The following is a 22,182-nucleotide window of genomic DNA, read 5'->3' on the forward strand; positions in this document are numbered from 1 at the left end:
AGCATAATATAATGCAACGTAATCATTATCACTTAGTTCTACATACTGTGTCAGTATACATATCACATTCTATGTGCCAGGCACTCTGGGGCATATAGGTGGCTTCTTTACCCACAGGGTCATATACTTTGTAAGTAACTGCTTTCAAAAATATACTATTCAATGAACTATTTAGATAGAGATAAACAAGTAGTCTAAACCCACGCTTCTCAAACCATTGTGGGGAAGGACTAACTTTTTTATTCCCAGTCTGTCACAAGCAGCATTCCAAGGTACTATGGAAGTTTCTGGATGCTGGCTCCGCCTTTCTGTAGTTACCTTGTTGTGGACACCCGCCTATGGACTACACTTTGAGAAGCGCTTATGTAAGCCAGTTCGTAGTGAAGCCATCACAGTGCGTTCTCGAATCTTCCATGTGCTCGCTGAGCAGTCACTGAGTTCCTAGTCTAATCACCCAGACCCTTGGAGCAGGTCTCCAACCGTGGTTGGCAGAGCTCCCCGATGGGCTCCGCAACTGCAAAACGTTTCTGGAAGTGTTCTGTGGGAACCCACGTACACTGGCTGGCTTCTGCCATCAGCCCGTGGACTGTAGCCTGTTGTCCCAACAGGCCCTGAGCTGCAGAGGTTCAGGAACTGCTCCCTCTGTCTTCTGAGGCTCCCGCTTGTAACTGCTCCACCCCAGGCTTTGCCACCCCCATCCAGACCCACCATCCTGGTCCCAGGATGCTGCAGGAAGCCCCCAGCCTCGGGTGCTGGCACTGGAGCTTGCGCGCCAGGAAGTGCCTCCTCGCGTCCCCCCGGCGGTGGGTGTCAGGCGCCCTCTCTGTCTCCCTCCACAGGTACCAGATCCCCCGGGACTGCGGATCTCAGCAGCAGAGATTTCTCTGTCCTGGACACAGACAGCCAAGGCGGGGACGACGGGGATGCTTTCGACTTCTTCCAGCAGGACAGAGTGGAGGGTGAGGGTCTCCCCACGCTGGACCAGAAGGGCCAGGATGCAGGGAAGTCCTCAGAGGACGAGGCAGAGGAGGCCCTGGACCCTCTGGGCATCATGCGGTACGTCTCCTCTTCTGGGTGGGCCCCCCGTCTGGTCTGGCTTTCTCCAGGCTCCTCCCTCCCTCCTGGGAGTCTGAGAAAAACGGTATCCCTGGGTTATTGCCCCTAGGGGCCTGGTACTCAGGGAACTGGCTCTCTGCTCGTCCCAACATCACCTGGGTCTTTGGGGCTCAGCCCAGGTATCTCCTGCCCCTCCCTGATCACAGGGTGGCCCCCCGCCCCCCAGTTCTGCACTGAGACCAGGCAGGGCTGCCCCCACCCCTGGTAGTTCAGCAGCCCAGGAGGCCTGGGTTCTCAGTCCAGCTCGTCGCTGACAGCCTGTGACTTGTGATGCGTGACTGGAGCTCCCTGGGCTGTGTCCCGCTGCCCTGGGACAGCTGCTGTGTACCTTGGCCCTGCCTCCCCAAGGTGGTTGTAAGGCTTGGGGGGACTGGTGACCCCTAAGCTGCTGACTGTGATGGAAGGAGGTAGAGTGAGCCCCAGGGTAGACTGTGTCCCCTTTACACGCGCACACTTGCACACACGTACACACACACGTACACTGGAGAAGAAGAGGCAACTAGCTGTGGTCTTGATGGCCCCTTGGTGTCCTGATTCTGTCACCTTCCTGTTCCTTCTCCTTTCCTGTCCCTCTGCCTGCCTTTAGCCAATCAGTGAGCTGCTCCTGAGCCCCCATTGGGGGAGCACCCTGAGCTGGGGGAGGGGCTGCAGGCTAGATGAGACCGGAGAGCCAGACCCCAGGCTCCCCAGGCCCCTCCGATGGGCACAGGCTGAGGCGTTGGGCAGGACCTCCCGACCAGAAGGAGATGAGGGGGAGCCCGACAGACTCAGCCCGCCTCCCAGAACCCTCACTTCTTGGCCCAAATGAGCAAGAAACAAGGTGGGAACTGCTGATTTTGAGCACCTAATACGCGCCTGGCATTGTACTTTGCACTTCGTCTACTGTGTCTCATTGGCAGCCTGCCCCGCAAACAGCTGTTACTATGCCATTTGACAGATTAAAGAAACTGACGTCTGCAGAGGCCAGGTGCCTTGCCCGAGGCACGGCTTGGTGGCTAATGGTACTGGGGTTCAAACCGAGCTCAGGGTCCTGTCCTGGACTGCAGAGCCAGACTCCCTGGACCAGAATCCCGGCAATTTACCCCTTTCCTTCAGTTTTCTGCAAGGAAAGCAGGATAATGATAGCACCCATCTTTTGCGGCTCTCATGAAAATTAAGTGAGTTAGACGTCATGGCCCCATCTTTCTGCCCCACCACCTCTGCAGAGGTGGACAGACCACAGACCCAGAGTGACATTCTCTCTGCCTGTCTCGCAGGTCCTGTTCCAGAAAGAAATTAGAGCCAAAGAGAAATCAGGCAGGGACAAGTTCAACTTAAACAGCATGAAAAATACAGCCCAGAGAGCACTGCCCACCACCCGCAGGCCTTCCTCTCCTAGTGGGGTGTGTGAGGGTGGGCACGTGAGGACATGTGGCTGCAGGGTCACCGTGAGACCAGCCTGGAGGGGACGAGGAGTCAGACTTGGGAAAGATCCCAGGCGCTCGGGGAGACGGGGGCCGGAGCCGGAGGTCCTGCAGCTCCTTGGTGCCAGGTGTCAGGCCCTTACAGCACCTCCCACCCCCACTGGCCTTGTCCTAGGAGGGGGTCAGCGGCCTGTGGGAGTGACTGCGAGGTTATGTCGGGAGAAGTTCGTAATAGCCGCTCCTTATCAGCCTTGTGCGACCCGAGGGCCTTGTTGGGCTGTATTTGTTTGAACTCAGCCTCTCTGTTATTCTGAGTAACCACATGTTACTTGCTGCCAGACTGCTATGGGCTTGCGTGGTTTGTGCCAGCCTCTGGCTAAAGGACGTGCTTAGCAAAGCAGCTCCTTTTTTGGGTAGGAAAACGCTCTTTGGGGTTGGCAAGGGCCGCCTTTAATTCCCTGCTTACTCCAGTAGCAGATGGTTAGGTGAGGTGCTGGCTGTCTGGGGACCCCCTGCGCCCCAGCACCATCCCCAGCTCTGCACTCGGGGACCTCCTTTCTGAATCCGAGGAGAGCTGAGCACCTAAAAGGGATCCCGGAGGCTTTTGACCTTCTGCCAGTCTTTCTTTTAATACCGATGCGACAATAGTCAGTGCTGTTGTCTCCGCTGGGAATAATAACAACTAACATTTTTGAGAGTTTATTAAATGCCAGGAACTGATTAGCATTTACATGAATAGATATTTTCTATTCTATTTCTTTTTTTTTAAAGGTCATGACTCAACCAAATTGCTTTACAGATCCACTGTGGGTCTGGTTTGGGAAATGGTGCCCTAGGGAGCGGGTTCTGGCATCGGGCTCGTTCTGTGTGTGAGGAAGCTGACATTTGGAGTCAAGTAGCTCATCCAAATTCATCCAGCCCCAGATGGCAGAGTCAGGACTTGGTGTCACCTCCCTGCCCTGTCCCCGGATTCCAGTCTCCCAGCAGACTGGGAGGCAGGCAGGGCCCTAGGATTATACCCCCTTCAGAGATGGGAAAATTGAGGACAGAGTTGCGCGGGGACTTGGCCAGTGCCTTGTGTGTGGCAGGGCCCTGCCTTGAAGTGAGGGTGTCCCCTTGGCCTCTCCTGGGACACCCAGGTGGGCCTGTTGACTTCTTTGTACAAGGCTGCCTACCCGACCCTCTGGTGAGGAACACTCTGTTCTTTGCAGGAGACTTATGCTTGGCGTGCATATTTCTCCATCCTGTGCCCTCAGTCCTCTGCGGCTGCGGCCGCGGCTGCGGCATCCTTGCTCTCCCAGCCCCCCACCTTCCTGAGCGCCCATCTGGACCGGATGCCGGCCTTCCCCAAGCGGCCACGTTTCCAGGCGGCAGGCGCTGGCCCTTCCTGCCGTGGCCGCGCCGGGGCGCTGTTTCTCCACTGTGGGGCTGCTGGACGGGTGGGGGCCACGGCACAAAGCCTGGCTTTCCTTTGTCTGTAAAACCTGGTTTTGATTAGGGAAGGACGCACTGCTGCGCGCTTAGAAAGTGCCTCAGGATAGACAAAGCCCTCACCGCCTCCAAATCCCTCGCTGCCACGCTCCTCTTTTCGGAATTTTTGTGTGTCCCTGTCCCGGCCAGGCCATGTAACTGCAGACATAGTGCACATGCCTTTTTACACTCCGCTCTTGCACTTAATGTCCTCACGATTGGTTTCCATGTGGAACACAGTTTTCATGTTTAACTTTCTATTTTAGAGACTTCACAGTCCTGAGAAAAGTGTAGTTCTCCCATAATAGTTTTGCCTTCTGCTGGAAATACTCTGCGAGGAACATTTTAAATTGTAACTCAAGTAATGTATGATTAGTGTAGAAATATTGAAAACACCATTAAAAGCCCTTTCATCCTGAAAGGTATACACTTTTGGATATTCATGTTTTACTACCAAAATGGAACTGCGTTATGTGCGCCATTCCATAATTTGCTTTTTTTCAGCTTACATACTGGGTCTTTCCGGATCAGTAAAGAGACTTGTACATTCTTAACTTGGTGCTAGCCCATCAGGCTGATGTGCTGTAAATGGCATTCCCAGGCCCCCGCTGGGGGACACTGTGGTGTTTTCCATAGGTTTTTGCTATTACAGGCAATGAAAGAACTTGTTCATGTATGGAGTGTTTATTCTGTTGAGCTTTCCCCCCAGTCACCTGACCCAGAGCAAGGTCCTAAAAGCTTCTGCTGGGGGTCTTGGTTGTGCCTCTCCAGTGAAGGGGTCTTTAAGGACTTAATTCCCCTGTGTTGGGAAGTCCTCCCTGCTTTTCCAAACCCTGCCCATCCACAAGGCCCGCTGCCCCTCCTCTTCCCCCAGTGTCCAGGGAGCTCCCCAACCTCCAGGCCCCAGGTCCCTGAGGACCCTCAGCTTCCCAAGGGACAGGCTGGCTCCTGCAGGATCATGCTTTCCTGTAAGACTGGGCTTCCTGCTGTCTGCTCAAAGGAGGGGGAGCCAGCACCCGGGGCCCTGTGCCGTGGCCTCAAGTGGTGAAGCTGGACGTTTCTTTGGAACATGAATCATGTGTTTTGTCATAAATATTTATACAGATTTTGCTATATCTTTCATAAAATAACCGTATGTGTTTTAGTATAAAAATATCTTGCTTCCTCTATTTGGATGGAACTGCTACTCTGGGATCATTCTGTGGTTCTGAAGACTTCCAGCATGCTGCCAGGTGCCCCCAGATCTACTAACCCAAGATTTACTTATTTTCCCCCCGGCTTTATTGAGATGAAATTGACATGTGGCGTGTGTAAGGTTAGGGTGCGCGACGTGATGATGCGATACACCTGCGTAGTGTGAAATGATGACCACAGTGAGGCCAGCCATCGCCTCACCACCATCTCCAAGATGGAGAAGCGAGGTGACCCCCAAGGACAGGAGCTCTGTAGGGACAGCTTGGCCTCACCCCACCTCACGAGGGGCCCCAGGAGCTGCTCCTCCTCGGACGCCTCTTGCTAAGTATCCTGGCTGTCCCTTTTGGGCTTACGGCCCCTTTAGGTTCCAGCCCCCGCCTAGGATAGCAGAGCCCGGCTGGGAATTCTGCACCACCTGGAGCTGGTTAGAAATGCAGATTCTACCTCAGGCTCCCTCGAACCTGGATGGGGCCCAAGAACCTGTGTTTTAACGAGCTTTTGGCACGCTCCGCAGGCAAATTCACGTTTGAGGAGCCCTCCAAACCGAGCTCAGCAGAAGTCTTGGAGAAGCAGGAGGACAGTGGTGCAGAGAGCAGGTCCACCAGCCGCCAGGCTCTGCCACTCACAGGGGTTCCAGTAGGCGGGCTCAGGGAGGCCTTTCCTGTTATTCTCAGCCCCCGGCCCACCACTGTCTCTCGGGTCTCCCTCTCTGGTCTCCTGCTGGAGGGCCGTTCTTCCTGATTGCTCTCGGGGCTGTGAGCCAGGGCTGGCGGCCTCGCGCTGTACTTCCACGCACAGCACTTAGCCTCGGCCCGTCCTGGGTCCAAACAAGGAGCGTGCAGGGGGCATGCTGGGCCCCCTCGTCTCACCCTAGAGCTGTCACGGTGATAGCAGCATCAGCTACCGTTAGGGGTGACCACAGCACCCCCTACAGGCATGGGTTTCCCCGTCCACGGCAGTGCACAGAGTCTGTCCTGAGTGAATAGAAGTGTCAGGGACAAGCACATGGAACAGTGCCTTCCACTTTTCTAACTGAGTAGCAAGACGCTTTGGTTCTAGAGAAATCTCATACAGGACCCTGATATGTAAAACAGACAGAAGTAAAGTTGGCCGGGTTGGGACAGGAGTGGGGACTGGATCTCTGCCCCTCAGCCTCAGCCCATCTCGGTGGCGGCCCTGGGCAGCTTTGCAGAAGGCCAGGGCCCCTGAGCGTGGTTTGAAGGCCACTGGATGGAAAAGCAGGAAAGCCTAAGATGTGTGGTCACCCCAGAGCAGGGCTAGCGGCTGACTGTCCCAGGTTCAAGTCCCGGCTCTGCCACTTAGCAGCCGGTGGGCCCTGGGTGGGTTGCTGAACTCAAAAGCCACAGTTTCTCTCTTTGTAAATTAAAGTCCAGGCCCAGTGATTGTAAGGGTAAAACGGGATGAAGTACAGGAAATTTCCTTTGTATGATGTTAACACTATTTCAGGTTTACTTTGCTCTGAAAAAGCCCTTGGGTGTTTAAAGTACACAATTGAAATGGAAAAGGCAGCTTTTCCATTTCCTGTTGTCATGCAGATATCAGCCTCGTGTGTTGTGCACACAAGGGCCTTTGCCTCACCTCCAGCGTCTTTGTGGTTATAATTGAGGAGCCTCTCCAAGATCACACGGTCTGGGGCGTGGTCCAAGCAGGAGCTGCGTCCTCTTGACTACTGGTCCAGGACTTACCCCATCACCTCCAGACCGAGACGCCCACCTGTGCCGGGTGCCCACTTCACAGCCCCGGTCCATTTGCTCTCCATGGCGGGTGATGTAGGGGATGGGTATTCTTCGCCTCAAGGACCACCAGTGTCCACTGGTCACGTCAGCGTTCGGAGTATCGTTGTGGGTATGGGAATAAACGAGGACCGCCCAGATGAGAACACGCAAAGGCCACTTATTCAGAGCGGGCCATAGCAGGGGGCTCAGCCACCATCACCTGCGTTTGGGCAGAGACTCAAAGGCAGGCGGGGAGCGGGAAAGATTTCTGGTGGCAGAAGGGGAAGGCTCGGGTCTGCTTGACTGCAGACTATTGGCATGCGAAAGCCAGAGTCCTAACCAGAAGTGGGGCAGCCTGCAGCCTGCGTGTTCGCTTGGGGAGCATAGTTGCCTCTGTCGCTGGGCCTAATAAGCGGGAAGCAGGGTGTAGACGAGGGAGGCTGGCAGTTACCGATCAAGGCCCGGCCACTGGGGCCATAGCTGCAGAGACTGCGGTGTGGCTTCCTGGGCCGGTGGCTGCAGGTTGTGGGTTCTGTTTATATCTGGCTTGGCGGTTGTCTGTTTGTTCATACGGTCTGTCGTGGCCGCTGTGGGTGTGATCAGGGTTGGGAGTTTTGCTTTCAAGCCGGGGGTGGCGGAGCCCCTTCAGCCGGGCCGCCCTGGTTTCTTGGTGCTGCTGCCGTGGTTAGGTGAGGGGCAGCGTTTGGCCGCCCCTGTGCAGAGGAGGAGAAATGTCATCCCCCACAAGCTGAGAAGAGAGAGAGGTCCCTGAGGTCCTGGTCCCTCGCGGGGCGGTGGGTGTCCAGCGGCCTGGAGAGTCAGGCTGGGGCCACTGAGACTGTGACTTGTGGGAAAGGAGCAAATGATGGGCATCCAGGGCAGCTACCTGGACTGGCCGGTTTACTTTGTAGAGCCCAGAATGGAGGCAGTTGGGACGAAACACAATGTGAGCTAGACATCCTCAAGCAGCGCCTGTGATCACAGGCCTCTGCTTTGCCCAGCAGCCTACAGGCTCCACTTTGCACCTTCCAGATCATTCCTTATTCCCACTGAACAGATAAGGAGACACTCAGAGGGTGAAATGACTGGCCTGGGGTCGTACACAGGTTCTCCTGCATCCCCGTCCAGGGGGTCCTCCCTCAGACCGGTCATAATGCCCCCATCCCCGGCCCTGCGGGATGTGGCCCGACTTCCCCTCAGACCCTCCCCCTCCTCCCTCCATGCACCTGCCGTCCAGTTGTTGGGCACTTGAACATACCAAGCCCTTCCCAGCTCAGCGTTTTCACAGGTGTCTTCTCTCTGCCTGGAGCACAGCTTTCCCAACCCTGCTCACCCTTCCTCCGGTGCTTCCCTGAATCCCCTGGCCCAGCGAGGCTGGTGTGGGCCCACAGGGTGAATGCCTGTCCTCCGTGATTGGCGCTACTCCTGTGACCGGGTCGCGGCGGAAGCCCGTTGCCTAGTGCTGCTGCAAATCACATTGTCCTGGAATGAACGTCACAAGTTCATTTACTGGCACTCCGAGAATTTTCGCTAATGGGAAAAAAAAAATAAGTGAATTTAAGATTAAAAAGTGCTGTATTTTGAAGCAGGAACATTACACGCTTGGAAAAGAGTTGATTTCCGTGTCTGATTTAGTATCACCCTGGCTCTGAAGGTAACAGTCGTGTTGTCTGTGAGTCTTGGCTTCAGAAGGATCCACCGTCTTCTGGTTAGTCTAGGAGATGCCTCTGCAACTCAAGTGCACTCAGGACCTGGGCCCTTGGTCCCCATCGGGGATCTGTCACAGGGGCAGGTGCATCCGGGAACACTGACACAAGCCCCCTGGGTGGCCGGAGGGGAGGACGTTCTCGTGTCAGTCCCTGTCACCAGAGCCGCCTGAGCCCCGTGGAGCAGGGCCGCTCCTTGGCCTATCAGAGCTGTCAGCTGTGGCACCTGCCGCCTGTCACTCATGCGCGCTCCCCGCCCGCCTGCAGGATGTGGCCTGGCCTGGACATCTGTCTTCTATCAGGCACACACAGCAGGAAAGCTGACGTCTGTGCGTGCACACGCGTGTGCACTGCAGGAGCACGGTTCCATGTGCCTGTACCCGTCCAGGGACCTCCCCCCACCGCCCCCCACCCCCGACCTCCTGCAACCCGTGCTGTGCGGGAACCCGCACAAGGTCGGCAGCTGCGGTTCCGTCCATTGCAGACCCCACTCTTTGATGCTCAGTTGCCCCATCCCTGGTGACAGGAGTCTGATCGTACCAGCCTTCCTTTGGAGAAGGGAGAAGGGGGGGCATCCTTTATGGCTCCGTGCAGAGGGTGTTCTGGTGGCGGGCACAGCAGAACTGGGTGGTGTGTCCTGCGGGCACCCGGGTGGATGCGGGTGGAAATGAGCTGAGGGGGGACAGAGGGGGCGCCAGGACCGTAGCCGTGTGTGCAGTCTGAGTCCACGTTCACACGATGTGTGAGGGAGGGGAGGGAACGGGCTTGGAGTCTGAGTGACTCACCTGACATTGAAATGCCTGTCTTGTCCCTGAGTCAGAATCTGGCACCATCCTAAACTTGTCCCTTCTGCCCACGGGTCACTTCAGCAGTCCACATTTATCAGCACTTTGCCTTCTGACGGCCTCCCTGCTCTCATTTTCCCCAGTCCGGGCCCTGGTCGTTCCTCCAGGGACCAGGAGCAAAGCTTCCACGGGGCACTGGGTTCCCGGTGGTGCCCAGTCCCGCAGCCCCTCACAGATTGAAGGTCTCTCTGCCTGTGTCAGTCTTCTGCCCTCAGCCCCACAGGTCACTGCCCACCTCTACACCACCTCCCCTAGGAAGCCCTCGGGCTGGGTTGGCTCCTTCCTTGGGGCTCCGGCTATCACGGAATGAGTGCCCTGTGTGGTGATGACGGGTGTATGTCTGTGACCCTGCTCGGCTGTGAGCTTCTGGGGACAGTGCCAGGTTTTCCTCACCTCTGTGCCCTCATCACCCAGCACAGGTTCTTGCCCATGGGAGGTACTTCCCAAGTGCTGGCACATAGAATTCACTCCGAGTGAAAGGATGAGCTTTTCTTACGGGAGGGCCAAGGGGCTACTGGAGAGACCAGCTGGGGTGCCTGCGAGATCCCTGGAGGAGGAGCCGTGGGGTGGAAGGCCTCTGTCTGAGATGATGCTGGCCGCCCCTCTCTCTTCACTCCCTTTCCCCCCATCCATCTGTCTGTCTGTCCATCCTTGCGCCACCCCTCCATCCATCTGTTCTTTCGTCTAATATTTATTGAGTGTCTGCTCTGGACCAGGCACACTGCTGAGTCCCCAGAATTTGGGGCTAAACCAGGACAGGACCCTGGGGCTTTCAGCCATCAAAGCTCCATGTTTCTTCTTCTTCTTTGTCTCCCCTGGAGACGGGTCGGGGGTAGTCGGGGAGACGGAGGATGGCCCGGGAGGAACGGGGTGGGGTTCAGATGGTGCCTGACTGAGCAGCCCCATGGGCTGTAGAGTCGCTTTATTTCAGTTCGAGACAGAAGATAAAAAATGTCTCCAGGGAGAAAAACAGGAACATTCATCGGATTTGAGAGGAAAACTCACATAGCAGGAAAGCCAGGCCTAATTTGTGCTCTCCGAACCAGAAGTAGGTGCAAGAAGGGAAATCATTGAAATCTCTGCCTGGCTCCTCCAGAGATAATTAATCACGTCTGTCCGTTCACTTCCTTTGTTCTTCAGACCCTCCCTTCTCTCTGTGCTCCCTCTGATTTCTGGTCGGTGGGAAGCCCCCAGCCCCTGCCCCAGGGGGCCAGTCTGCTGGGGAGGATGTGTGTGTGCCTTCCCCACGGGTGGTTTCAGAGCTGCCGGTTCCAGTCCAAGCAGGGTAGACCTGCGGACATTGGCTGGGGGCTCCCCGCCCTTCACTGCTGCAGCCCCTGCCGGGTGCAGAAGCACAGCCAAGCAAAGGGCGGCTGCGACGGGTAATTGAGGGACAGCCGTGGGACAGAGCCCTCAGGCCCCTGGCTGGTCCAGTGGCTCCCAAACACGGCTGGTCATCAGAGTCCACAGGGACACAAGCAGCTCCCGGGGCCTGCCGCTGGGGTTCTCATTCAGTGGGTCTCGGCTGGCTATGGCCATCTCCAGCTGGCCTGCCCCGAAGGCCAGGGCCACGTCGGTACCCGCTTACTAGGGGTCATTAGAGCGGCGCTGGCTCTGCCTGCTCTGTGAGGCAGAAGGGGAAGACATCCCAGGAAGAGCAGGACACCCTGACTCCTTAAGACGTGTGAGGAAGCGCAGATGAAGTTTCTGGAGGAGCCCAGGCTCCCTTCACCTTGTCCAGCACCGCAGGCAGGGCCTGGGGATGGCACCACAGCGGAGGTGTGGCCCTGGTGGCCTGTGGCCTGAGCCCATCTGGCTTGTGCCCGAGATGGAGAAAAGTGCAGGGACTGGGGTGTGGCCACTGAGTCCCTGGCCCTGCCTGCCGTGTGGCCTTGAGCAGACACCCAGCTTCTTGAACCACCGTTTCCTCGTCTGCTGAGAGAGATCTTCCTGCTGGGACCTCGGCCCTGAGCGCCGAGAAGTGTTGGTCCCGCGGCCTTCCAGCAGGTGCAGCCTCACCTTTCCTAGCTTCTCCCCACCTCCACCGGGAGACTGAAATTCTAGCAGACATCTGAATCCAGACCGTGGGAACAGCCACCTCTGAGCGCCCTGGCCTCCTACACCCAGGGCCGCCCTGCTGCTACGTTTGTCTGCTGCTGGTTAATCTGTACGTTGTTTACGGTGGTATCAGCGCAGTTTGACTTCATAGTATCGCCCGCATGGGCTCAGCTGGTGACCTCGGTCCAGTGGAACGGCCCTCCAGGCAGACAGGCGCACGGAAACCCCACTTCCAGTTAGAAGCTTATTTCTGTTGTTTGTAGGAAGCTTAAAATGGCTAATTTAGGCACCACCAGCAGGGCTCAGATCACCTTGTTAAAATAAAACCAAGTTTGTTTATTTCCTGGCGCCATACCTTCCAGTGACGTGTGTCGATCTGCAGTCTTCAGCTCCCTGAAGGCTGACATGTCCGCTGTGTAACCACCACCCGGATTGGGAAATAAAGCCCTCCTGGGGCCCGAAGCTTCCTCGAGTCCCCTCCTGGTTTCCCACAGCAGTGTCTGGCCCAAAGCAGGACCTTGGCCAGTCGATGAATGAGACGCAAAGGGACCCGAGGGGTGCAGAGGCGACTGGGGCTCTGAGTAGCCAGAGGGGTTTCCCGAAGGAGGTGATGTTGGCTCAGTGGGACTGAAGTGTTTTCTGGAACGACAGAGGTTAGACCGCTCAAGGGAAGGGGGGATGTGTGGGTGGAAACAAGGGAGCATTGACCAAGGCTGCCTTCTGTTCTCCCCTGGGTCCAGGCCCTGAGGTGTGCAGCCTCACGTGCATCCATCCCTGTGTCCGAGCGGCTGTCAGTGGCTCTGTGATGAGCCTGGCCCCCGGGGTGCTGAGGTGGTGTGGCCTCGCAGCTCCGGAAGGAGGGCACGGCCTGTGGCCTGTGGCCTGTCCTGCTGGCCCTTCAGGGCTAGAGTCATCTGCAATCAGTTGTGTAGTCCAGACAGCCTCCTGCCTGCCACGTACCCCACAGCAGCCGTTCCCTGGGCTCAAGGCTGGGCTGCTTATGTAGCAGCGTGTCCCCAGCTCACTGTCGCTCCTTGGAAAGCTCCTATGCGACACAAGCTCAAGCCTGCCCAGTGCCTCTTGTGAGAGGTGCTAACCTCGAATTCTGCCTGTGATTCCCCAGCTCCAAGAAGCCCAAGAAACGCCCGGAGGAAGTGGCCGTGAAGCCCAAACCCTCGCCCTGTCTCTCCATCTTTGATGAGGAGGTGGACCCCGACGAGGGGCTCTTTGGCCCGGGCGGGAAGCCCTCTCCCCGGAGCCCCACAGAGGACGCGCCCCCCAGGGACTGTAAGTAGAGCCCCGGGGGTGTTCCTTTCACTCCCGGTGTCTCCCGGGTGACCCAGCCAAGCTCTGCGAGTGGCTTTGGACCCACCACACACGAGCAGGACGGCTCATGTGTTAACACGATGCAGATGCAGTCAGTGGACAGATTTTCTGCTGGAGAAATCTAGTCTCACACCTTGTGTCCCCATAGCCTGGAACGTTCCAGGGCTGTATGTTTATTCTAATCATCCCTCAGAAGCAAAGAGTAGTTTTCTTTGCTGCTTTGAAAAGTGTGGGTTGTGACTGGTGTAGAAGTACCTTTGTTACCTCTGCAGCCAGATGTGGGCACCAGGTGGAGAGTGGACGCTGGCCTGCCTCCGGCCTGCTGGGGCTCTGCATGACTTGGAGTCTAACGAGAGGCTCTGTGTCCCCTGCAGAGACCCCGAGGGAGGGTCCAGTGCAGAGCTGGAACAGGGAAGCTGAGCAGCCTTGGGACTTCCACACTCGTGCCTGTTCTGACCCTTCCTATCCCCGCCCGCGTTTGCATCCAGGGTAGGGAACTGATGTCACCCATTAATTCAGCCTGCACCAGGCGCCCACTGACGGCCCGGCACTGTGCTGGGGCCGAGAACACCTGGGTGAGTGAATCACAGTTCTGGCCTCAGGGCTTCCCTGAGGGAGACAGGACATCTCCTGACCATTAGAGGCTAGCCTGGGCCTGTAACAGGTCTTAGCAGGACGTCCGTGCCTGTGGGGACCCCAGGGAAGGCTTCCTGGGTGAGGGTCAGGTGGAGGAACTGTACCTGAGCTGGATCCTGAAAGGTCAGCGGAGTTTGCCGGGGCTGCTGACAAAGCACATTCCAGGCGAAGAAGCTGCAGTTGCCTTTCACGAAGGGCAGCGTTGAGCAGCGGAGATGGGGAGAGGGTGGGGAGTAGACCCCGGCTCCTCGAAGGCAGAGGCTGTGGTCAGAGCCGTGTCTGCTCACCACTGCATCCCAGAGCTGGCAGCCCCGGGCCGGTGGTTGGCGCTCAGTGAGCGCTTGTAGGAAGACTGGGGTGCAGCCCTGGGGGCTGAGCTAAGAGATCCCACTGGCCGGGTCCATGGGGAGCCCGGGGTGTGAGCTGAAGAGGCTGTTTCCTCCTAAAAGCAGTGGGGAGGCCGCAAGGACTTGAAACCGGGAGGGGTGCCATCAGGTGGCTCTGGCCCAGCGTGGATGGAGGCAGGGGCCAGGGCTGCAGGCCCCCGTGAGCACATGTCTCTTGCCCCACGTGGCCCCATTCCTCTGGTACTTCCGCAATCTGCCTTGCAGACCGAAGTGACAATATTGCTTCCTCTCTCCTGGCTGTGCCAGGAGGTTGGGCCAGACTCTCTCCACCCTGCACCCCGCAGGCAGCCGAGCACAGGCTAGGACTTCTTCTGACCCCTCTGCTGCTGCCTCCTCCGCAGCCCTGAAGCTGTTTGACGATCCTGACCTTGGCGGAGCCGTCCCCCTGGGTGACCCCTTACTGCTGCCAGCTGCCCACGGGGGTGGAGGACCCACGTCCCGCCCAGGCTGCAGGGAGGCCTCCGAGGAGCTGTTCAGGTACCATCTGTCCCCAGTGCTGCTTTACCAGGTCCGAGAGTGGCCTGGACAGAGCCAGGGACCCATCCAGTCTGGGGGCACTTCACCATCCTTGGGCTCCGAGGGAGGGAATCCCGACCCATCAGAGACAGGAGCCTGTGGGTGGGAGCTGACCAGGAGGCAGCATATGGGGTGCGATGAAAGGGTTGGGTGGGGGGCTGTCAGCAGCTCATCAGATTCTAGAAAGACAGGACTTCATGTATACAAATAGTGTATATAAAGAATAAATTATGTAATTGCACGAGCAAGTATAACTGGCATCAACAGGTTTGGGAACAGATATATAAAACTGACTTGGTAGCACACGGCGCACGTTGGGGGGGCAAAGTGCAGATGTTCTGGGCAGTGGCAGGCACCCATCGGCAGGCCTTATGGAGGGGAGAGCGAGGCTTAGCCTGTTATGTGGAGGTCGATTGACAGAACATGTGCACACCTGACCGCCACGAGGTGTGTGCCGTGTGTCAAGCAGTATGCTGGGCTCTTTACATGTTATCTTATTTAATCCTCACAGCAGCACCGCCTCCCACCCTCACCCTCCACGTAGGTGCTATTTTCTCCTTTTTACAGAAAATGGAGGGTGGGAGAGGTAACTGGCCCAAGGCCCCCAGCTCCCAGGTGACAGGCGGGGATTGGGACCCAGGTCAGCCTGCCTGTGTCCCGTCGTCCCACCCTTCCAGGACTCTGAGCGCTTGGAGGAGGAGAGGCTGGCAGCTCCGCCTCCCACCCCAGGGCCGGCAGGCTCTCCCTGGGCTTCTGCTCATGCCACTGCTTCCTCAGCCCGCTGGGCACTGTGCGTCTCTGCATTGCATCATCTATGTCCCCAGGAGGCAGGCCGAGCCTGGCCGTCTACGGGACTCTGAGCTCTCTCTTTCCAGGAAGAGTTACGTGGCGCTGGACATGCGATGCCGGGAGGCTGTCACCACCCCCCCTCGTTAGCAACCGCGGGCTGTTAGCCTTCCGAGTGCCCGCCGAGCCTGAGTCACAGCGACGGCTCCTTGTCATTACATCTCCCCGTGGCCCCTGGCAGCTGTTCACGCTCATCCTGTGTCCTCACCGCTGACACCCAGGCAGCAGTACTCCCTGGGAGAAGCTGGGACTGTTGTTATGTGCTTCGGGGTGACACTGAGGCCCAGGGAAGCAGGTCAGCCCCGGGGAGCCTCTGCCGTTGCCAGGACTCAGCATGTCCTAGCGGGGCAGACCCAGTGGGACCTTTGGGCATCGTTTATATTAAATCCATTACACTGGCACTTTCCAGCCCATGTTCTGCGGAACCCCGGTTTGGGGGGTCTGAAAGGTGTTACCTTCAAACGCTTTCTGTGGCCAGATGGCCGGGTTAAGCAGGACTTTCCAAGCCTTTAGTGTGTGGGCACGCGTGGCTCAAGGGCGATGCCAACGCAGCATTTCACGTTCCGGTTGGTCCCTGGGACCCTTTCCTTTGTAAGGCCTCCTACATCCCACAGGGCTCTCTGGGAGTCACTGCCTTAGAGAATGTGAGTCCTGTGACCCTGCCTTTGCTCTGCCAGACATCTGGTAAAGAAAGAATTACCCTCTTGAGAGCAGGAACCATATTTTATTTTTCTTTGTGTGTGTCCTGGGACTATGCAGGTGGTAACCGGGCTTCCTTATGATAAACTTTCTAATATTCATCCATCCATCAGTGCTTTCATCACCCCTTCATTCCACCACTGGCATCTGCAATCCCATCCTGAGGCAGCATGGAGGGGCACTTGAGCTGGGTTTGGAGGCTGAGAAACCCCCGTTCCCTCTTGCTCTGGGGCCCCAGTTTTGGTCTTTAGTCAAGTTCTGCAGAGACCTGGGGAAGAGGAGTGGCCTCAGTGGTTGACCTCACACCTGCAGGGCCTGGAAGGGAGGGGAGCTGGACCTTGTGTCAGTGCGACCTGTTTTTACCCGTGACTCAGGGAGCCCAGTTGGAAATAGGGTGCTTGGCAAGAGATGCTGTGTGGCCACCTGTATCCCGGGTGTGACTGCCCCACCTTCTGCCTCAGAGCAAATCCAGCTCCTGATTCGCTCCAAAGAGTCATTGCTTTGCCAAGCAGTATAAATCCTGAACTCCGACACAAGCTTTTAGCTGCTGCTTTATTTCCCTAAGGGCCCCTGTTTGAGGATAATTCAGTCCCCCAGAGCTTTTCCTGGGTACCCAGCCTCCAGTGGAGGATGCAGGACAAGCCAGCACCTGCCCCAAGGGGGCTCGAGGAAGGGCAGCACTTGGAGGGAGCGGGGACACAGCTGAGCTGAACTTGCCAGGAGGAGCCTGTCCCAGGGTGATGCCTCCTGGGATTGCCTGGAACTCGCCCTTTCAAGGCCTGGCTTGGGCCAGTCCCTCCGGGTTTGGAGGGACACCTTTTGCTCACTTCTCTGCCATCTGTGGGAGGCTCTGAATTCTCCCCTTGGGGCCTATGCCGCATCACAGGAGGCTGACCCAGGAAGCAGGCGGGGTGACCCACTGCCCCTTCAGTAGCTGCTACGTGGCAGGCAGCCCTTCCCGGGAAGGGCACCTCCACCCTCATGTAGACCTCTGCCAGGCCTTGTGGTGCCGGGAGTTGTTCTGGCCAGAGGTGCCTCCCCTCTGCTCCTGCCTTTACTCAGCCGTGCTGCTGTCTGAGCTGGAGCCCGTTCCCAGATAGGGAGACGGAGGACCAGGCAGGTGGGGTGGGCTGAGGCCACCGAAGGAGCAGCAGGATGAGGGAGGGAACCGCACTCCGCCTGCCGCACTGCGGGTCTCTGTACTCGGGGTTGTAACCCTGTGGGGTGATGCCGCTCTTCCCATTTGGCAGATGGGAAACGAAAGCTTGGAGAGGCCAAGTGGCCTGCGCGAGGCCCCCCGGTCTTCTGCCTGCAGTGCCTCTGCCCTCCTTCCCCTGTCCCCAGCTAGCTGTGGGCCCCAGGCCAGGCCCTTCATCTTTCTGTGCCCCAGTTTTCACATCTGTAAAATGGAGCTAACATCTGCTACCACACAGTGTCTTGTGATTACTCAATGAATTAATGGATGCGGAGAAGGCCGGCCGTGGTAGGTACCCAGCCCAACGTTGATTGGGTGGGCGGGTTGGGGGATGGGTTGAATGGGTCTTTTCGCTGTGCATCTGGTCTGCAGGAGTTGAGTCCTTGCACAAGGAGCTGGCAGCAAGAGCTCCCTCGGGCAGAGGGCAGAGGGGGGCTGCCTTTCTTTCCTGCTGTTCAGGACTTGGGCTGGTCCTGAGTGACCGTCGCACTGCTGCGGCCTTCAGTTGCACCAACAGGCTGTCAGGTCCGGGGCGTGGCGGAGTCTTGGTGGCTGATGGCCGAGGCTGGCTTCAGCCCTCGGTGGGCCGTGTCTAACGGACACCCGGGTGGCCCACCAGGGGACACTGTGGGCCGGCAGACCCCACCCCACGATGGCTTAGAGCCCCTCATTCATTCTTTCTCTGGCTGAACTTGGCCTGGATGAGAGCCCAGCATCCCAAGTCAGACTTACTGGTTCCAACTCAGGCCGGCCACATGCTTTCACCTCAGGCAGGTGGCTCGGCCTCCTAGGACTTGAGCGTCCGCATCTGCAGGGTGAAGATTGCGCTGTACCTCCCCAAGGGTTGTTGAGGATAGCAAAAGAGAATGGGTCTAAAGTGCGTGGCCCAGAGCAGGAGCTCCGTATGTGACAGCTGTTACTGTTATTTCTTGAAGGGTTGAAGGAAAAGTCACCTAAAGGAGCCAGCTTGTCTGGAGTGGGGTCACCCGAAAAGCAGTCCTGCAGAGGCTGCCAAGGGGCCGGCTCTGCTCGCGCTGGGCTGCGGGGTTGCAGGGAAGGAGAGTCCTGCCCCTCAGTTCCTCCCCGGGGGCGGATGGGTGGAAGGGCGAGTCTGGGAGGCGGGGGGACCGAGCCCAGTGCCCTGCAGGGGTGCCTGCCTTGGCAGGGGGCACCTTGTCCCTTTTGCAGGAGATTGTGCTCAGGGCTTCTCCTTCTGGTTCTCTAGAGTCGAAGAGGACTTGGACCAGATTCTGAACCTGGGGGCTGAGTCCAAACCCCAGCTTCAGCCCCAGCCCAAGCCCAAGCCTCCAGTGGCAGCTAAGCCAGCGCTACTCAGAAAACCAGCTGTTCCCCCCAGGGCGGGTTCATCTGAGGCTGTGGCCAGGCAGCAGAAGCAGCAGCAGCAGATCCAAGCCATGGACGAGACGGACATCTTACAGTACATCCGGGACCACGACGCGCCTGGCCAGGCTGCCCCCAGCCTCTTCTGACCGCCCCCAAGCCCTGTGCTCTTCCTGAGCCAGCAGCCTCTCTCCTGTGGAGGGGCACGTAGTGAGGTGCAGACTTGGACCTGTAGGGCCAGAACCTCTATTCCCAAGAGAGGGAGGGTGGAAGCCGGGTCATAGGACCCCTGTACTGCCTTTTTCCTTTTCCTCAGCCCTGTGGGTTCATGGAATCCTGCAAGATGCAGAGAGCAAGGTCACTATAGGAAGTGGAGCCTAAGTTGTCTCAGCCACGTGGATGTGGAGGGGAGAGCCTGTGGGGATGCCTTGCTAACCAGGAGCCCAGTCCCCAGGATGTCATGAGACTGGGAGCGCGGGGGGCCAGGGAGGCTCCACTCGGGGCGGGAAACTTTGTGCCCACTTGTGCCCACTGGCTCTGCCAGCCCCAGCACGTGCCCACCGGCTCTGCCAGCCCCAGCACGGGAGGGAGGGCTTGGCCAACCTGGGGTTTGGGTGGGAATCTCTAGTCACCATGACTCCTGGAGGCTTGCAGGCCCTGGCAGGGTCCCCAGTAGAGGGATGCTGAGTGGGTGCCCAGGAGAGCCTGGCTAGGTGGGGTGGCCCAGCCACCTCCGGTTACCAGGTGCTAAGCACGGTGCCTTCCCAAGTGTCGGAGCTCAAGGGAGACGTCAGGCCCAGCCCTGCCCAGCGGACACACCGAGTATGTGACTGGTGTGTAGATGGCCTGACAATCCCCATGTCTTCCTCTCTCTTCCTTTCCTAGGGAAGGCCTGGCCAGACCACGGCCTCCTTGGGCCTCTGGCCATAGGGCCAATGTCCACCGTTACAGCTTTGAGCACAGGTGTCCCTGCATCCTTCAGGGACGCCTGTGGCTGAGGTGCCCATCCTTCTCACGGCAGGCCTGGGCTGGACGCTCTTCGGCCGCTACTTGAAGGGCCCCGTCTGTCCAGCGGTGGGTGCTGCCGGCCTTCCCTGTCCTCAGGGTCTGGATTTGCTCACTGGCCTTCCCCCAGTGGGAGCCTCCTTCCCGGGAGAAGGAGCCCTGTGCCGGGCAGGGCCAGTGCCTTAGGCTTCTCCCCGACGCCTTGCCCCGGCACAGGGTCTGAGCGTGGTGCATGTTTAATGCAGCAAAGAATGCCTCTTTCGTTGTTGTTGTTTTTGATACAGTCTTCATGTTCAGAATTAGTTTTTAAGGAAACACAGGTTTTTAAGAAAATGCAACTGCTGTTGTCCCTTGGGTTGTGCTGCTCGACAGAGAGGATTGGAAGGAGGATTTGGGATGAGGACCCCAGGCCGTTCCCCATCGGGGCCAGGAGCCAACCCTGATCCCTCAGGGATTCTGCCGGAGCCAGGCCGGTGTTGGCTGCCCTCAGAGTCTCTAGCACCCGCTGCCCCGTGCCAGGACCTGCAGGGCAGGTGGGAGCGCTCAGTCCGGTTTGTCCCGCTTCTCACGTCCCCCTTCCCCTCCACTGGTGCCAGCGTGAGAGGAAGTAGGTGGCTCCGGGGACTGAGAGCCTAGTTCCTCCTCCCCCTCTGCCTTATCTGGGCCCCGAGGGCAGCCTCCCTGGGGCCCGGAGCTGGCTCCGGGACAGCCTCAGCCCCCAGCACAAGCCGCCCTGCTTCTCTTTCGCCGCCAGGCCTTCACACCCGCGCGCCACGCTGGGGTCCGCGCTCTTGCCGACTGCAGGAAGGCCTCCGAAGGAAGGAGCAGGTGGTGAGGCGATGGGCTGCCGTGGCCTCTCCCTCCTCCCTGTTCTCTCCTCTGGGCCGCTCCCTCCCGCCCCCAGCATGCGACATAGGGGAGAGGGTGCAGCTGGCAGGTGCCCGTGGGGGGGCCACAGGCGGAAGCTGCCACTGCGGTGTGGCTTCGCCCACTGCTAGCCCGGCCTCCTCCCTGGCGGCCTGGCGCTCGGACACCTCAGCAGAGATACTGATGCTCCGCGGCGCCGCAGGTCTGTGACCCACCAGCCAATCTGTGACCTCCAGTCATCCAATAAAGTCCGTGTCGGTGGCTCATTCCCGCATTTGTTAGTGGCGACCTTTTCTGACCCCGGGCTGATGGGTGTGGGGCACTGTCTTTACAGCCCCGGGCTGATGGGGTTCAACAAGGGACGCTTCCCTCGAAGGACCTGGGGTATGCCAGGCCTCGCAGGCTGCTGCTGGATGGGGCAGGGCGAGGGCAGAGGGAGGATTCCACTGTGTGAACTGAGGCAGAGGGGCCAGAGGCCCCGGCCTGGTGGGGTCATCCGTCAATAACTGCTCAGCCAGGACCTGTTTGGAAAGAGGACTTTTCCCTTCTCCAGACCTCACCTCTGTCTCCTCAGGGTAGGGACTGGTCTAGGCTTGAGAACTGGCCTTGAAGTCCTTTCAGCTTTGACACAAGACAGCCCCGCCGAATAAACCCGTCCATCTGCTTCCAAACCTGTCCTAGCCTCCACCCTCCTGCCAGGGTCAGATTCTGAGATGCTGCTTCCTGCCCGGGACCCAGAGGTTCTTAGCAGACAACTCTGCAAGCCGACATCCCCCAGAGCACTAGAAATGGGTCCCCGGGAGCCCCGTGCAGGGCAGTCTGCAAGCCGACGCCGGCCTCCCTCACCACTCGGCTTTGGAGCTCGCAGCTAAGCTCAGATGGGGGTCTTGGCTCCCAAGGACAAGCAGTCGGATCGTTCTGAGAAGGACCACGCAGCCCACAGGCCTGCAGCGGAGAGTTTGCTGTGGGAGGAAAGTGAGCTTCACTGGGGGCAGCGTTTGTTTGTTTTGCAGCTGTGTGAGCCCCGTGGACAGGATGTGCCGGCTGCTCTGGGGGCCCCGCTCCCATCCCCCATTTTTCCTCTCAGGAAGCCGGGAACTCCAGCCACTTCTCCTGGAAAGTCCCCATCCTAGTGTCTGTCCCAGCCGGGCCGGGAGGCGAGCTCCGCTGGGGGAACCCACCCTTCCACACTCTGGTGTCCCGTGACCGTATCAGTGCCACAAGTCTGGAGCCCAGCCTGCCTCTGTGCGCTCTGGGGCTGCCCCGAGGCTTGAGCCCTCACAGCAGACGCGGATGAGGCAGCAGGGGTCCAGGTGATTTGGAGGCCCTACGGCCGTCATGCCCAGCTGCCAGCTTGGTGCCGATACAGTCCGTGTGGTGGTAGGCTTTCCTTTGTCTCTGGGGAGACCCGGCGTGGAAGGTCACGTTCGGCTCTCCAGCTCACCAGCTGCCCAGGTGAGCATATCCTGCGGACGGGAGAAGGGAGAAGAGCCACCAACACGGCACGTGGATGGTGGCCCTGGCTGGGCAGCAGGCACCCCCCAGTGCTGCCGGGTCTTTGTGTGGGTTGAAGGCCACCCAGAGCAGGCGTGGTCGACACTCAGAGCCCTTTTGAGTGGATGATCTTTCAGTGTCAAGTTGTGGATGGTGCCATTCAGTGCAAACCCTCATCACTTAAACAATTCCCTTGAGGCCTCACGGTTGGGGGTAGCCGACCAAAGGACCAGGCTCCGTGGGCCTGGAGGGATCTAGGTTCCGGTCCAGCTGGGCTATCCGATGTCCCCTCACCCTGCAGTGCCGAGTGAAGAGACTTCCC

At 58.4% G+C, this 22,182-nt stretch overlaps 1 protein-coding gene across 1 annotated transcript in view; it reads left to right on the forward strand.

The window, feature by feature from the left end:
* HS1BP3 (HCLS1 binding protein 3) overlaps positions 1-21,579 on the forward strand; it is a 34,980-nt gene extending 13,401 nt beyond the window's left edge. The window contains exons 4-7 of the mRNA XM_029232223.1: positions 840-1,056; positions 12,652-12,815; positions 14,239-14,374; positions 18,379-21,579. Coding sequence (XP_029088056.1) covers positions 840-1,056; positions 12,652-12,815; positions 14,239-14,374; positions 18,379-18,643 — 782 coding nt within the window. The 3' untranslated portion in view covers positions 18,644-21,579. The remainder of the gene's footprint in view (positions 1-839; positions 1,057-12,651; positions 12,816-14,238; positions 14,375-18,378) is intronic.
* Positions 21,580-22,182: the final 603 nt, after the last annotated feature.

This window comes from Monodon monoceros, unplaced genomic scaffold (genome assembly GCF_005190385.1).
Source record: "Monodon monoceros isolate NGI ecotype Baffin Bay Population unplaced genomic scaffold, NGI_Narwhal_1 Super_Scaffold_19, whole genome shotgun sequence".
Lineage (NCBI taxonomy): Eukaryota > Metazoa > Chordata > Mammalia > Artiodactyla > Monodontidae > Monodon > Monodon monoceros.